Source organism: Mustela nivalis (genome assembly GCF_964662115.1).
Source record: "Mustela nivalis genome assembly, chromosome: 14".
Lineage (NCBI taxonomy): Eukaryota > Metazoa > Chordata > Mammalia > Carnivora > Mustelidae > Mustela > Mustela nivalis.
The window spans coordinates 14,948,072-14,963,646 of NC_139033.1; the positions used below are offsets into that span (position 1 = coordinate 14,948,072).

Genomic DNA, 15,575 nt, shown 5'->3' on the forward strand with positions numbered 1-15,575 from the left:
CGTTTAATAATGCTCTTTCTACATCTGGTGCCCACGGAAATCTCTCACATTGGTTTTACAGCCCCTCACTCCGTTCCTCGGAACATCTTTCTCCTCCGCGCTAACAAAAGCCCGTTTCCATGAAGGAAGCGGTGTGTGATTTTGTCCTAGGTTTTTGTCAGGGCAGGCTCGCAGCTGTTGGAGTTGTTAGCCCAGACCACGTGGTCTTGGTGCAGTGTGGCTAGTGGCTGTCATTTACAAACGTCGCAGTGGCTCAGCACACTGGGTGGTTCCTCGCTCACATCCAGTGTGGGTGCTCACGCTCGGCAGGCTCTCCTCCAGGTGGAGACGCAGGGGCCCAGGCTTCTTCCAGCTCATAGCTCCGTCACCACCTGGGGACTCAGACTCCTCCTCTCCCTGCTGGAAGGTGAAAGATAACAGTTTTGGCTTCACAGTAATATGTAATACCTATATTTCATTGGCCAGAACTCGTGACATGGCCCCTGGATGTAGAAGAGACTGGGACAATTCCTGGCCAAGCAGCCACATGGAATGCTATGGAGAGAAGGGCTTCTCTTTTCTTCTTCTTCTTCTTCTTCTTCTTCTTCTTCTTTTTTTTTTTTTGACAGCCATCTCTCCCACAGATGTGATGCCTCATTGTCTAGACTAAAGCTGCTCACCCCTCGCTCCCCTGCTCCACCTTCCAACACTGTTCAATGCTGCCCTCCCCTGCTTGGCTAGTGTCAGATGTGAGCAGACAAAGCCTGCTCATTGTCGCAGCCCTGAGTGCATATGGGAAAAATAAAATGATACGGCATAGCTTCCAAAGAGAGGCACTAGTCTTCCATCTCTCTGTGTCTTTGATCTTCCTCCCCAAAGCCAGCCGTGGCCCGCCATTTCTGCTTCCAGTTCTACTGCTGATTGTTTCAATCACTGTACATACTACTCCACCTTTATGCCTTGTGTTAACACAAGTAATGCGTTTAGACAGCAATGCTTTCTAAAGAGAGGAGGACTAAGCTCATGTACACCCCTTCCTACTCTGTTTTCTTCACAGTTCACATTGTATTTGGCTGCGGGTGACAGAAATCTCTGGCCCCAGGGGCTTAGGCAAGTAGGAGCTTATTTTATTTTGTTTATTCGTTTATCTCGTGTTGTGGTTAGCTCCTTCTGACTTCCCATGTGACCTTCTCCGTGTGTAACTTTGGTTCCCATTGTTGCACGGCGGCTGTCCGCTTACATCCCCTCTCAGGATGAGGGCACCAGCACCCACCACGCTTGAATGACTGACATTTATCTCGAGGGTTAATGCGGTCTCCTCAGAGAAGGGTTGAGTTTTGACTGGAGATAAGTATTCTGCCTTTTCTCAGGGAGGGGACGGTAGGAGGAGATCTGCCTGGAGTGGGCATCCCATCTACAGAGTTTAGTTACTCCCCTATTTTTCAGCCCTTCCCCTCCCATCCTTGCTGTGTGTGCCAACATCGAATCTGGGTCCTGGTGGGCAGAGTAGCCCAGAACCTGTCTGCAGCACTCACAGAATGTTCTAGCCCAAGGATCCGTCTGCTGTCTTGCCCATCAGTGCATTCTCATCCACTTGTCTTCCAGAAACTTGTTGAAATACTTTTTCTTCAGATGGCCTTCCTTCATTTCTCTAGATAATAGGTTTATTCCTCCTTTGTACTTTTATGTTTTTATTTCTGTGGGGCTTCTGTGGAGATGTGGGGAAATGTGTTCGGTCTACCACTTGAAATCAAATTCTGTATCTTTCTTTCTAGGGGAAAAATGTCAATATTTCCCTTAGCTTGAGTAAGCACAACATGTTCATTCTACAAGAGTTGAAAACACATAGAAAAATATATCAGAAATTTGAAAGGCATTCATAACCCCCATATGCAGGAGCCTTGCCTCCAGGTAAGAGTCGGCTTAAATTCTGGCATGGGAGCTGACAAAATGATTCTACAGTTAGCATGGAAGGCAAAACATAGGGAAGTCCAGCTAATAGAAATTTGATATAAAATAGTAACCTGGTGTGAGCTTCCAGGACCTCCTTAACAAAGAACCACAAACCGAGTGGCTTCAGCAACAGGAGTTTATTTCCTCACAACTCTGCAGGCCAGATGCCCCAAATCCTGGTGTCCACAGGTTGATTTCTTCCGAGGCTTCTCTGCTCGCATGGTAGACGGCTTCTTCTGTGTTTCCACACGCATGGGCACCTGCACACGACCCTGTCCTTATGAAGACACCCCTCGTGCTGGATTAGGTCCTGCCCTGTGGCCTCATTTGACCTCAGTTACCTTTGTAAAGGCTTCATCCCCAAGTTTTCCCACAACCCCCCTCTCCCGCTAAACTGTGAAGTCAAAGAGAATACTACCACTGGCTGATTCAGTGTACCCAGGGTACACTACTGCTATCAGCGTCTCCCTTCACATCATGCACCTAGAGATGGCAGGCGGATTAGGACTTAAATGTAGTACCTGAAATCCGCAAAGAGGGGATAGCTATAATCTTGCTGCCAAAAAAAGAAAAAAGGAAAAAAAATCCAAGCTCCTTCACATACCATCACCCTCTGAGATGAGTTAGCTTGACTGCAGAGATGATTTCATTGCAATATGTCTATCTGTGTATCGAATCATCCAAGTGTGCATCTGAAATATATATAATTTTTAATTGTCGAAGATTCCTCAATAAAAAAAATTCAGTGTAAAAATATGGACCCACACATGTGTCTACATGCCCCCACCCACAGAAAACTAGGTGAAAGCATCTGTGAGTGTGTATTTGATCTTGGGACATGGGGAGGGCTTTCTAGGCACAAAGGGAGTGGTGCACATCATGAGTGAAAAGATTGATACCCTCCCTTCTCTTTTAAATATTGTGCGTTGGCCTTTGTCTCTGTAGAATATTTGTACCCCCAGCTTTTGCCTGAGGATATAATCTCCAGTGTTGTACCCTCTACCTCTTTCTAGGCCCTCAACTGGTCTGGGAAGGAAGCCTGTTCAAGGAGAGAGATGAAAAGGGTAGGATTTTTTTTTTTTTGTAAGGTGCTGTGCTACCCTGCAGGGTCCCTTCAGGGGCACCTCACAGAGGAATCTCTCTCAGAGCCAGAAAAAGCTTTGCTTCTGGCTTTCATCTTATGGATAGCGTCCAACTGGTGATCTCATCTTGTGCTTTGAGAGCCGGCCAGTTCAGAGGCACATTGGCAGTTCCTCTGAGTCATGGCTCGAACTCTCCTGGGCTAGATGTTGCTTGCTGAGCTTTCCCGTGGCAGCAGAATGTGGTGGCTGGGACCCCGAGCTCTGCCCGGAGCTAGCCAGCTTGCACAGAATCCCACCTCTGCTGCTTACTGGCTGTGTGATCTTAGGTAGGTCACAGAACCACCCCCCGCATGCCTCCGTTTCCCCACCTACGGGTGGGGACAATACTCAAATCCTCCTAACCAAACGATTGGGAAGACGAAGGGTAGCTCCCTGTAAGGTGGTACGTTGCAAGGATTATGTAAGTGGTGACGTTTCTATATTTTATGTTTTCCTCTTGCTGTAATTTATAGTCCTAGCTAATCCTTAATGAACTTGTTGGCGTATGACCCAACATTGCCCCCCAAGGCAATGGATGACTTGATTTTTGGGTAGACACAAAGCAGCTCCTGTCTCCTCCGTGGTATCATTGCTGTTCAGTGGAGTCATCTAGGGAACACAGAGACAATCAGCCCCGCCTGAGACCATCTAAATCAAATTGGTGGGTATGATTTGATTCATACCCACCAGGGATGATTCTTATCTTTCCTACCCTGTGTATCTCCTGCACAGCCAGGGTTGAGAATTACCAGGTGTTAGGGCCATACTTCCACAGATCAGTGAGGAATGTGTCTTGCTGGTGTTTTTCAAAGACTTTGGCCACCTGGCCCCCTAGAAAGAAAGCTTCCTACACTTGGCTGTGCAGGCCTGGCTTTTCTTGTGGGAATTAGAAAAAGAGATTCAGCTGCAGAAATGTCCAGGCCATTACCCTTTGGTAGGTGACTGGTAGCCACAAGATTGGTAACTAGCTACTAGCTGGGCTGGCGATGTTAGTGAACTCCACCAGGGTTCCCCTCTCCATGCCCGGTGCCCTGTGGATTGCTTCATTCTGGAAGGTTTCCCACCCAAGCCATACAGCATCCCTCCCGCACACCTTGTGTTCTCGATGAACCTGAGCTTGACTCTCCTTCTGGCTCATAAGCAGCACAGTGACCAAAGTGCTGTTCATCTGGGCCTCCGAAGACTCCTTCATTTCATGCTCTCAGGGCCCGCCTCCTCCTCTGGATGGGGTGGTGAATAGTTCTCTCGGAAGCCAGCAGACTGAATAGGGGCTCCTTAGTTCGGGCCATATGGTCTACCTGCCAAGGGGAAAAAGAATGGGGCCACTATATGACGTCTGGGGATCAGAGGGACGGGTGGTAGCTGCTCAGGCCATGGGCGTATTTTTCAGCACACAGTCCCATGGCTTTATAAAATACTCCTAAATTCCGATATCATATTTTGTTGCAACCTGGTTCGAGGACAAAATGAGGCCCTGGCAGCTGATGTTTATGGCTTCCTATATAAGCTCTCAGACAGAATTTGTACTGCATTTTGCTTGAATTATGGTGGGGCAGGATTGTAAACCTCACACTGTTATTTCAGATAAAATGCAGGCTTTGGCCACAATAAACAAGAGAGGGAGGCACAGCTTTAAATTTCTTGTAAATCAATTTTTGAGTTACATAAAATATTGACATAAATGATAAAAAAAAAACGAACTGATGCACAATGAAAACAGGGCATATTAGACTCTGCATAATTTTAATTTCCTTTTCCACATTTATAAATAAGTCAGAATTTAAACATTGCCTTGGGGTTCCCCTGCATTTTGTCAGAAGGTGAAATTGGGCCCCACCTCTTCCCAGGTCTGGTCGGCTGGGCGCCCATTTTGCTCCGCTGAAGGGTGCTATCATGCTGCTCAAGGCAGATGTTCCCTTGTTGCCAATTATTTCATGGTCAGATTCTCCTAGAATTGCAATTCCTGGTTTGGAGAGGGGAAATAAACCAACAGAAAAACTAATCTAAATTTCATATGGGATGGCGCTTCTGCATAGCTTGACATTGTCAAAATACAAATTGCCCCTTGGTGGCGGCAGTAGCCAAAACTTTTCTTTAGATGAGGCTAATTCTTCAAAATCATTTCTGCGCTCCCCACCCCCGTGTTTCCCCCCAATCCTACCCAACTCATAGGATACATTCTGGAGGAAATGTGTGTCTGTATGATGAAAGTCAATATATAGTATGTATAGTATAGGATGTATTTTGTGCTTATGCGTATATATTTTAAACAGATTGGGGATAGTTTAAATAGAGTTTCGATGTCTGCTGCTTCCCCACCATGTCGTAAGCATTTTCTCATGATCCTCAATGTTTGTCGAAGTCATGGTGCTGTTGACGGCTCAGGGTCACACACACAGTAGGGTTTTCCTCATTTACTCAGTCGCTTCCCTCGCGATGGGCTTTTAGGTTGCTTCTGGCATGTTGGCTTGATAAATCACGCTTGTGACGAACCTCCTTGCCCATTGGTCTCCTTCCTGGTCTCTGGATTATTTCCTGAGCTTGACTGCTAGGTGGGGGAATTCGGGGATGGACATTTTTAAAGGTGTTAATGTTCGGTTCCCTAATTGCTTCATGTATGCTAGATGGGCCAGCTCCTTGGGGGCAGAAATCACATCTGTCTTGTCCCCGTGATAGCCCTATGTGCCACAGTGCTGGAAATAAGACGAATGAGTGGTAAATATAGCTAGATAGATAATCGGAGGAGTGGATGGATAATAACCCTGCTTCTCCAATAATTAATCTGACAAGGACTGGCCATATTGGTGACACTTGAAAAGATCCTTCCTCCCTCCCTTCCGTCCGTCCTTCCTTGAGATATTGACATATAAAACGTGTATATATTTAAGAGGTACAGTCTGATGTTTTGATAGAAGTACTCATGTCTCCATAATCACAACCCAGCTAATTAACATATTCCTTACTTCTACCTAGTTACCGTTTGTGTGCGCGCGTGTGTGTGTGTTTCAATTTAATTGAAAATCCATCCTCTTAGCACATTACAGCATATAATACAGGCTTGTTAACTATGTCACGTGCCCGGCATTAGCTGTCCAGAGATCATTCATCTTGCATGATCGAAACTTTGTAGCCTTTGACCAACACCTTCCTACTCCCCCTCCCCAACCGCAGACCCTGGCAATCACCATCCTGCTCTCTGCTTCTAAGAATCTGGCTATTTTAAGTTCCACATGCTAGTGAGATCATGCAGTATTTTGTGGTGAACTTGCTTTCTGAACACCTTCTCGGAGCAATGATGCATCGGGCCCTCTATGATTGTATCTTACCCCAATCTCCTAATTACAATTTTGTCATCCTCTGGGCAAGGAGAGCTTTGGACAAGGAAATCTCAAGGACAGCCCTGAAAAGGGGCCCCCCAAATTAAATCAATAGAGAAGTACTTTTTGCAGAATTTGTAATGGCTGCGGAAAAAAAACCCAAAAAACAAAACCTTGCCAGGAGTTAGGGTCTATGGTTTGGTATATATTTGCCTTTTATCCTCTAGCAATGCTGCATCTCAAACACTGCTGCCTGGTTGCATTTCTTCTTGTGCCGGCTCTAGGGTTGGAGATTTATTATTTTGGGGCAGGGAAGGAGCTTTGTGTGTTCTTAGCCTGACTTGCCAACCCTGGTTCCTGGTGGGCTCTCTTTAGTTTGAAAAAGCTTGTTGGGTCTGTGTTTTCCTGCTTGAAAGAAACACGCACATACATATATGTATACCAAAACACATCTACACGTTTATGTATATATTTTAAGTAACAAAATAATATGTAGTTGTAAAAGTTTAAAGAAAGTAGAAATGTAGATGTCAAAAAGTGAAACCCTTTCTCTTTGGTTCTATAGACACACAAACATAATTACATGTACATTTATATACACATACCTATGGAACCTTAAAAAATCTAAGTAGGATTATAGAGGATACATTTATAATTTATAATTTTTAAAAAAGATTTTATTTATTTATTTGATAGAGAGAGATCATAAGTAGGCAGAGAGGCAGGCAGAGAGAGAGGAAGAAGCAGGCTCCCCACCAAGCAGAGAGCCTGATGTGGGGCTCGATCCCAGGACCCTGAGATCATGACCTGAGCCAAAGGCAGAGGCTTAACCCACTGAGCCACCCAGGTGCCCATATAATTTATATTTTTTAATACTTAGTGGCATATTGTGAACATTTTTTCAAGTATGTCCATGTAGCTCCATTTCATTTTTCTTACAGCTGCCTGTAATCCCACTGTACAAACATATAGTTTATCTGGTCTCCTTTTGATAAACCTTTAGAATGTTTCAACCAGAAATAGTAATGCTAGTAACAATAGCACGACTGGTGGATATTTACGGGTGTGTCAGAACTGTTCTGAAAGCTTTGTATTACTAACTCATTACTCCTTACAATAACCCAATAAGGTAGAAGTTACATTTACATCCTACGCTACATGAGGATGTTTGAAGCTCAGAGAGGTTAAAGTAGCTCGCTTGAGTGGCTCGGTTAGGAAGCCACAGAGCGGGATTCTGGCTCTCACATGTGCGCTCCCAAGTTTGTGTGCAATTCAACAATGATGCTGCGGGGAACGTCCTTGTAGATGGATCAGTCCCTGTGCACTCCTGCTAAGATTTCAGAAGGCAAGCTTTGTAGACGTGGGGACCCCGAGCCATGGCTTCACCCTCCTTTCAATCAGAATCACAGAGATGTCTGAATGTCTTTGTAGACCCCGCGTCTGGGAGGGACGGGATGAAGTGTAACTATCTAACAAGGAAGCAGTAGCAAGTCCTGTACGATGGCACAATGCTGGCTCGGGTGGTCTTTGCAGGCAGGCAGCCTCCTCTCTGTGGGGCAACGTAGCGAAAAGGGCTGTGATCCCCTGCACTTGGGTCTTTGGAGAGCAGGTGGAGAGGATGTTTTCCCTTGGGCAGGGTGGGGGGGACTGTGCACACACAGACTATTGGATCAGTGGTAAATGAGCTCCTGCCCACTCCACAGTGGCTGGTTTGGAAGATTCCCATAGAACCCTGTGCTGAGGTCAGGGGAGGCCCAGTGTGGCCGGGAGTGGTTTGCTGGGGTGGTGCGTGCAGACTGCACTGTGTTGGTGTCTGGCTTTGCAGGGCCTGCCCTTTATTCTTCCTTTCCTTTCCTTTCTCACGCAGAGACGGAGAGCCGAGGGATCGTGGATAGTCTGCAGAGGTTTTCCTCACTCCCCGCCTATCTGCCCACAAGCTTCCACATCGCCGACGCGGAGGAGGCCTTCTTCCTTAAGGAAGCCAACCAGGACGTCACGAGGAACTCCAGTCTGCAGGCGCGGGTGGAGTCGTTCTTCATCTACCGGGCCAGGACCCCCCCGACCGTCAATGCCAGCTATGGCCCATTCTCAGCGGAGAAGACCATCCCCCAGGAGCTCTTGTTGACTTCCCCAGCCTTTGGAAATGTGGAGAAGTTTCCCTTCAACTGGAAGCTGAAATCCCACATCCTGGACAGCTCCATCTACTCCAACAGACCCAAAGTGCAGACCTTGTTTTACATCACCGGGATGGACTGGGACGACAGTGACCCCGAGGAAAATCTACCGTGTGTCAAGATGTTTGCCTTCCCCGAGGCCAGGGAAGTGGCGGCCAGCTGTCGGCTGCAAGGGGACCCGGGGCTGTGTGTGGCTGAGCTGGAGCTGCTGCCTGAGTGGTTCAGCTCGGGGCTGGACCTGGAGCCCGAGGAGGAGATCCCGGCCATCCTGGGGGGCACCGCGATGGAGCTCTTCTTCACGCTCTACCCGGCTGACCAGGCTGGCCAGTGTCCACTGGAGGAGGAGGGCAAATGGGAGAACAACATCCACTCCGGCCAGGACAGCCCCCAGCAGGTGCCTCCAGCCCGGGAGAGGATTGGGAGTGTGGTGGTCTACCCAACTCAAGACGATCTGAAGTGGTCCCTGGTGAACCTGGATGAGAACGTGGTCATCTCAGTACCCCTGAACCTCATCCGGGAAGGGGACACGGCCACCTTTTTGGTCTCTCTGACCAGCAGCTCTGTGGCAGACCACTTCACTCTTAGGTAAGTGGCTTTGCTGGGTTGGGTGGAATAGAAATCAGCTTTTGGTCATCAGTGAATTATGTGGTGTTGCTGATCTGTGGAGTATCCCATGTTGAGGGGAAACTGACAAACATGGGATAGAGACCCATGCAAGATGGCACAGTCGAGAAACAGGGTATTAGGGCATGGGCCCTGGGCATCTATATTCTCTAAAACCTCCCCAAGTCATTCTGTTGTGAAGCTAGGATCAGGAACAAGTGCTCTGAGAGCAGCTTTTTGGGCTGACAGGTAAGCTCTCCAGTGACACTCTGAACCCATCACTGCCGGCCTGGACTTGCTGCCTGTAAGTTGAAACTTTGTGAATGAATTCCACTTTCCAACTACAGGAAAGAGCCTTCCAAGACAATGTCTCTGACCACTCAGGTTTTCATCAAAGTGAAGAATCCGTAAAGAATCCTTTAGTAAAGTAAATCAGCCGTCTCTGTATGACAAAGATGCAGCTTTAGGGTTGGAAAAAGTGCTTTACTAGTCTGTGCTGGGGGGCAAACCTGCATTTAGCTTATTTTTCTCACAAAACTTTGCAGTGGGATGCAGCAGTGGCTTTGCCCATAGCAGCTGTGTGCCCTGAGGCAAGTCATCTAACCTCTCTGGGCTTCTGTTCCCTCATGGGTGAATGGGAATTACGATGGGCTGTATGTCTTGGGTTGCTGTGAGGATCAGTCAACTTGGTGAAGGTCTTGGAACAGCATCATCCCCGAGTGTTGGCCTGTGGTTGTTTTCCCAGCTCTCAGATGCTGAGGTGGTGGGGCCGTGTAAGTGAGCCTTGTTTTTCTGGTTGCAGGTGAGAAGGCGGAATTAATCATAAGCCCAGTGTAGTTCCTTTGATTCTGAGGGAGGCCGATGTGCCAGAAAGTGTGTTTGTTCGGGGCCTGCGATAGTTTACTGAGGCTCCGGCAGATCCCAAGTAGGTTTCGAAGCCAGCAGGAAGCCCAGTTCCCCTTTGAAGCCTCTGGAGTTAGTTTTGGTGATAACTGAGCCAGAACTCAGTTTGGACCCAGCTTTGTGCTAATCACTCTAGTGGTCCAAAGCCCTGTTCTTGCTCTGCAGAGATTCCTTCCATAGAAGGCAGCACCAGATGCTTGTTCTAGACCAAGAATGGCAAAAGTATGGATTCTGCACTCATACCACTGAGCCTGCCTTCTGCATGGACAGACATTATTAGTCTACTGCAGTGCTTCAGCTCTCCCTCTGCCATGGCAGACATCGTTAATCGACTGCAGTGCTCTAGCACTCCCTGTGCCACGGCAGACATCGTTAATCAGTTATAGCATTGAGTTCAGGACTCCTGGCAGCCCCTACATGTCCCTGTGCGATGGCGTGGTTGACACTTAACTTATTCGCCACCCTTGGGGTAGAGAGAACATTGCTGGGTGAGAAGTTTGGGGAAAGGGAGAACAGACGGTCTGGTGGTCAGGGAAGTGCTGCAGCCTGGTTGGAAAAGGCGTTTGGGGCCAGGGAAATGGTCTAAATGGTACTAGCTAACTTTCACCGAAGACCGAGAATGGTCCAGGCCACGTTTCGAAGTTGTTCACATGCAGGAAGTCCCTGAGTTCCAGCAATGAACAGCCCGAGGCGGGGAGCACTACTATTATCCTTAGTTTTCTGAGGCCCGGAGCGGTTCCGGAGCTTGCCCAAGGCCGCACAGCTCGGGAGCCGGGGTTGTGCACGCAGGCGGTCCGGCTCTGGGAAGGCTCTAGGGGCCCTTCATTCTCTCGCAGCCCCTTTCTTGGCTGGAGGACAGGAGGGGCAGCTGCGGCACCCAGGCTGCGCGCGCCCAGCAGCCCTGCCAGGGCGTGGGGCCTCATTTAGGGAGGGGAGGCCCGGGAGGCTGGAAGAGGCCCCGCGGTGTCCCCGTGGTGCGGGGCGGAACCCCCCGAGTCCGGTTCCCTCCCGCGGAAGCTGATGGGAGAGCTCGGACGCGGCCCGGGGAGGTCAGGCACGGGCTGTCCGCACCAGGGAAGGGGTAGGAAGCAGCAGCCACGGCGCTTCTTGGTTTCAGCGCGCCCAGGGCGTCCTCCTGGGCAGAGTCCCCTGGGCCTCTCCGCTCCCACTTGGGCTCTGGTGCTGCGGGGCCGGCGATGGAGAGGGACCACGAGGAGGCGGGTCAGCCCGAGGAATGTCCGCCCACCTTTGTTTCAGCAGCAGTTGTGGAGCCTTGGAGCTGCCCCGGAGGACAAGCGTCTGGCGGAGAGTCTGCCCTGTCGGCCATAGTGAAATCCAGGCCGCATGCGCGCGTATGCTTGGGAGGAAGCGCGCGCATGCGTGGGGTGGGTGCGTGCAGGCGCGCGCGTGCGCAGAGGGTGTGCGCGTGCACATGCGTGGGGAGGTACGCGAGCATACGTGCGGTTTCATGCATGTGCGCGCGTCCGGGGGCGGTGCGTGTGCGCGCACGCATGCGTGTTAGCGCATTTGGCATTCCCGTGTAGATTGCCGCTCTCTAACCTTGGGGTGGGCTGCGGTGAAAGATGCGTTGCGCCCTGCGCAGTTTCCCGCCACCCCCAGACATCCGCGGTGTCGCACAGCGGCCTTCCGCTCCCCCTCGGGTCATCCTCCGGCTCCTGCGGGCGCTGGTCTTGCGAGGCCCCCCGACCTACTGTTGGAGAAAAGGGGGATGCGGTGCTCAAGGGAGGGGCTGGGGTCTCCTCCCGGAGGCGGGTGTCACCGCCGCGTGCCCCGCGCGTGTCGGGGGCGCCCGGACGACCGGCGCCGGCATCCCAGGCAGTGAGGCTGCCCCGTTGGTCGCCGCGGCATCATGTAGGCAATTAGGGCAGGCCAGGGCCAGGCTCACGGAGGGGCGAAGTGCGGCGGCTGTTTACTGTCGCTGATGCCTTATTAGGGCGCTGTGATGTATGGATTGATACTATTAATGCAGGTTTACTTTTTTGTGTGTTTATTTATTTAATCGTTTTAGAGAGTGGGCATGAGCAGGGGGTGGGGGAGGGGCAGAGGGCGAGACTCTTAAGGGGGCCCCCGGCTCAGCCCCGGGCTCAGTCTCACGACTCAGATCATGTCGTGGGTGGAAATCAAGAGTCTGATGCTTGAGGGGCTGAGTCACCCAGGGGACCCTCAGGCTGTACGTTTTTGTGTGCCCCTGTGCCGGGCTCTGCGTAAACCCTTTATTGAGACGCGGGGCACCAAACAAAGTGTTCCTCAGGTTGGTTCTGTGGATGTGGAAGCAGACGTGGAAAGGTTAGGGGTTGCTTGCTGAAGTCAGGGGGGTGGGGAGGCACTGGTTTTGGGGCCCTGGTCTACGTTTGTGCCTCAGGAGCTGAAATGCACGGAAATTGTGGGCCACTCGAATGCGTACACACAGAGGCTACACCCAGGGAGTCAGCCACCATCACTTGCCTCTGGCGGAGACTCAAGGGCAAGCTGGAGTGGGGGAGCTTAGTGGAAGGCAGGGAAGGCTCAGGTTTGCTTGGGTGGGAGGTTGCTGGTATGCAGAGGCCAGAGGCAGGTTAACAAGGAGTGAGCATCTTATGTGTTGACTTTTCCTGCTTGGCCCTGAGCTGGAAGCAGAGGCGATAAAAAGGGACACAGGCAGTCCTGCGCCAAGTTCAGACCTTTCTGGGCTGACGACTGCAGAGGCCATGGTCTGGCTCTTTGTCCTGACTGCTACAAGGTGGTGTGTCGGAGTTTTATTATTACATGTGGTCTGGCTATTGTCCATTTGTATATACCATCTCTTAAAATAAAACACCGTTTTCCAGCCTAGGGAAATGTGTGGTTTCCCAACATAACTGATTGTCTGTTTTAATCATGTCTTTTATGAATGAAATGTGACATTTCATTCTGGCTCAGATGTGGAGCCCTGGATCAAAGCGTGAGTGTGCACGAGATTTGCTGAGATCGAATTTCAGAGCTAAAGATGTATAGAAAGGGGACAGATGTGTGTGTTTTCACATGTCACTTTGCTATTTCAGACTGCATATTGTATTGAGGCCAATTTGAACAAAGTTGAGTTGATTATTCTCTAATATCTAAATAGTTTCTGTTAAATATTAGTATCTAAATCTGCCAATGCACTGAAAACCCTTTTGGCAAAGGGCTAGTAAAGTGGTTTGGAGGGATTGAGGGCTGCTGGCAAGGCCATGCTGGGCTAGACTCAGGTAGATCTTTGTTACACTTCCAAGAAAGTTTAGATACTATGAAATTTTCTCCGTTCCAATTCTCCACACTGCTGTGATGTGAGGCTTAGACTGCTCCTGGAAAACGTTATGTCTGATTTATTAAAATAAGTTTCTCCGGGTGCTTGGGTGGCTCAGTGGGTTAAAGCCTCTGCCTTCAGCTCAGATCATGATCCCAGGGTCCTGGGATCGAGCCCCACATTGGGCTCCCTGCTCAGCGGGGAGACTGCTCCCCCCCACCCCCCACTGCCTGCCTCTCTGCCTACTTGTGATCTCTGTCTGTCAAATAAATAAATAAAAATCTTTTAAAATAACTCTCAGCTCACACAGAGAGCCGCTCTGGCCGACCTCCCATCCTGTTAAGCAGTGGAGCTCAGAGGTTAAGATCACGGACTCTGGAGCCAATCTGCCAGTGTTCGCATCCTGGCTCTGCCACATACCAACTGTGTGATCTTGGGAAAGTTACGTAATCTTTCTGTGCCATTGTTTACCTGTTAACCGGCAGCTGGGACACTGTATGCATTACGTGACTATGAAGCGTCACCTTTGTGCTCAGATGATTCTTCCATTTCTTCCTTCTTCTCTTCCTCTCTCTCTCCATTCACCTTTCTCTTTCCCTTTCATTCCTTTCCTTTCTTCCTTCCTTTTTAGAGAGGGGTGGGGCAGAGGTGGCGAGAGAGAGGGAGAGAGAGAGAGAGAGAGAGAGAGAATCTTAAGCACGGTCCATGTCCAGCATGGAGCCCAATGTGGGGCTCGATCTCACAACCCTGGGATCACGACCTGAGCCAAAACAGTTGGACCCTTAACCGACTGAGCCACCCGGGTGCCTCGTTCTACTTCATTTGGTGCCGTCATTCTGGTTGCTCAGGCCAAACACCTAAAAAATGTGACTGGCTCTTCCCATTCTCTGACACCCTACATATGAACGACAGCAGACACTGGGGCTCTTCCTTTCTAATAACATCCAGAATAAAACCTCCTCCATTGCTATGACCCCAGGTATAAGCCAGGGCTCTCTCTCGGTGGGACACCTACAAGAGCCTCCCGACCTCCTTCCTTTCCCCTTGAAGTCTCTTTTTGAGCTAAAGCCAGAGTCCTTCCACTGGCCCACAGGCCCTGCATGGTCCGCTTCTGCCATTTCCTTGAGCTTGTCTGTCACAACTCTCCCACTCACTCCATCACCAACAGCGACCAGTGTGCGAAAGGACCCAGCCTCCTCCCCATTCAACACTGGACTCCTGTTCCACTACCCCCGCCCTGCCCTGATTTCTGAACATACCACTTTTGTCTGTGATGTGATATATCAGTATTAGTGGTTCACCTCTTCCTGCTAGAATGTGAGGTCTGTGAGGCAGGGAATTTTGTCTTCTTTGATGTGTCCTAAGGATCTAGAACAGTGCCTGGCACGGAGTGAGTGCTCAGGAAACATTCGTTGGATGAATGAATGAGTTTGGAGGTATTCCAAGGCATTGTTCTTTGACAAAGAGCATATAAACTATCAGGATTGTGTGAATTCATGATGCATGTAAATAAGAGTTTAGTAAGTATTTAAGGTTGGGACACTTTGAGGCTCCAATTCTGGCAAGAGTGTCCTTTTGCCTATAATGTGAGAATGGATTCATCATTTCTAATTCTACATGGGCTATGTCACTATGTCCTGAACTTCAGTAATTCACACACCATCTTCGGGATCTTTTTGTCACATTAACGACCACCATCTCATCCCTTGATAGGTCAAGTCATAGCTGTGTGCCTTCTTGCATTTAAAAGAAAAAAAGACTTATTTGAGACAGAGAGAATGAGAGAGAGTGAGCATGAGCTGTGGGGGTTGGGGGAGAAGAGAGACAAGAAGGCTCTGCAGATCCAGGAGCTCCACGTGAGGCTCAACGCCTCCTGCTCCCCAGAACACTGAGACCATGACCTGAGCTGAAGGCCGTTGCTTAAGCAACTGAGCCACCCAGGCGCCCCTCTTCTTGCACTTTTTATTTACTATTTTTCTTCAGATCAATTCACTTTCACAAAATGTATAAAAATACATTGAAAAAAGAAAGCTGACATTTGCCACCTTAAATAGAAACCAGTATAGCCTGTTCAGATGAAACGGTATGATAAAAATCAATAACAGTGAGAAGACAGTCCTAAGTCCTAAGTTCTGAGTGGGTTTCCTCCATCTGCAGCCTGGCCTCTCTTTCCAAGGGGCTGGAGCACATGCTGCAGAGAGTGGGCTCACACTCCCTCAAGTTCAAATTCAAGTTCACATTCTCGGTGGAGGGAGATAAG

General features: G+C 49.4%; 1 protein-coding gene across 2 annotated transcripts in view; it reads left to right on the forward strand.

Moving 5' to 3' along the window:
• TMEM132B (transmembrane protein 132B) overlaps positions 1 to 15,575 on the forward strand; it is a 353,798-nt gene that overhangs the window by 133,648 nt on the left and 204,575 nt on the right. For both annotated transcript variants that reach the window (XR_014302643.1, XM_082698602.1), the window contains exon 2: positions 8,238 to 9,129. Coding sequence is in view for 1 of the 2 variants with exons in the window: in XM_082698602.1 (XP_082554728.1) it covers positions 8,238 to 9,129 (892 nt within the window). In the remaining variant the exon portion in view is untranslated. The remainder of the gene's footprint in view (positions 1 to 8,237; positions 9,130 to 15,575) is intronic.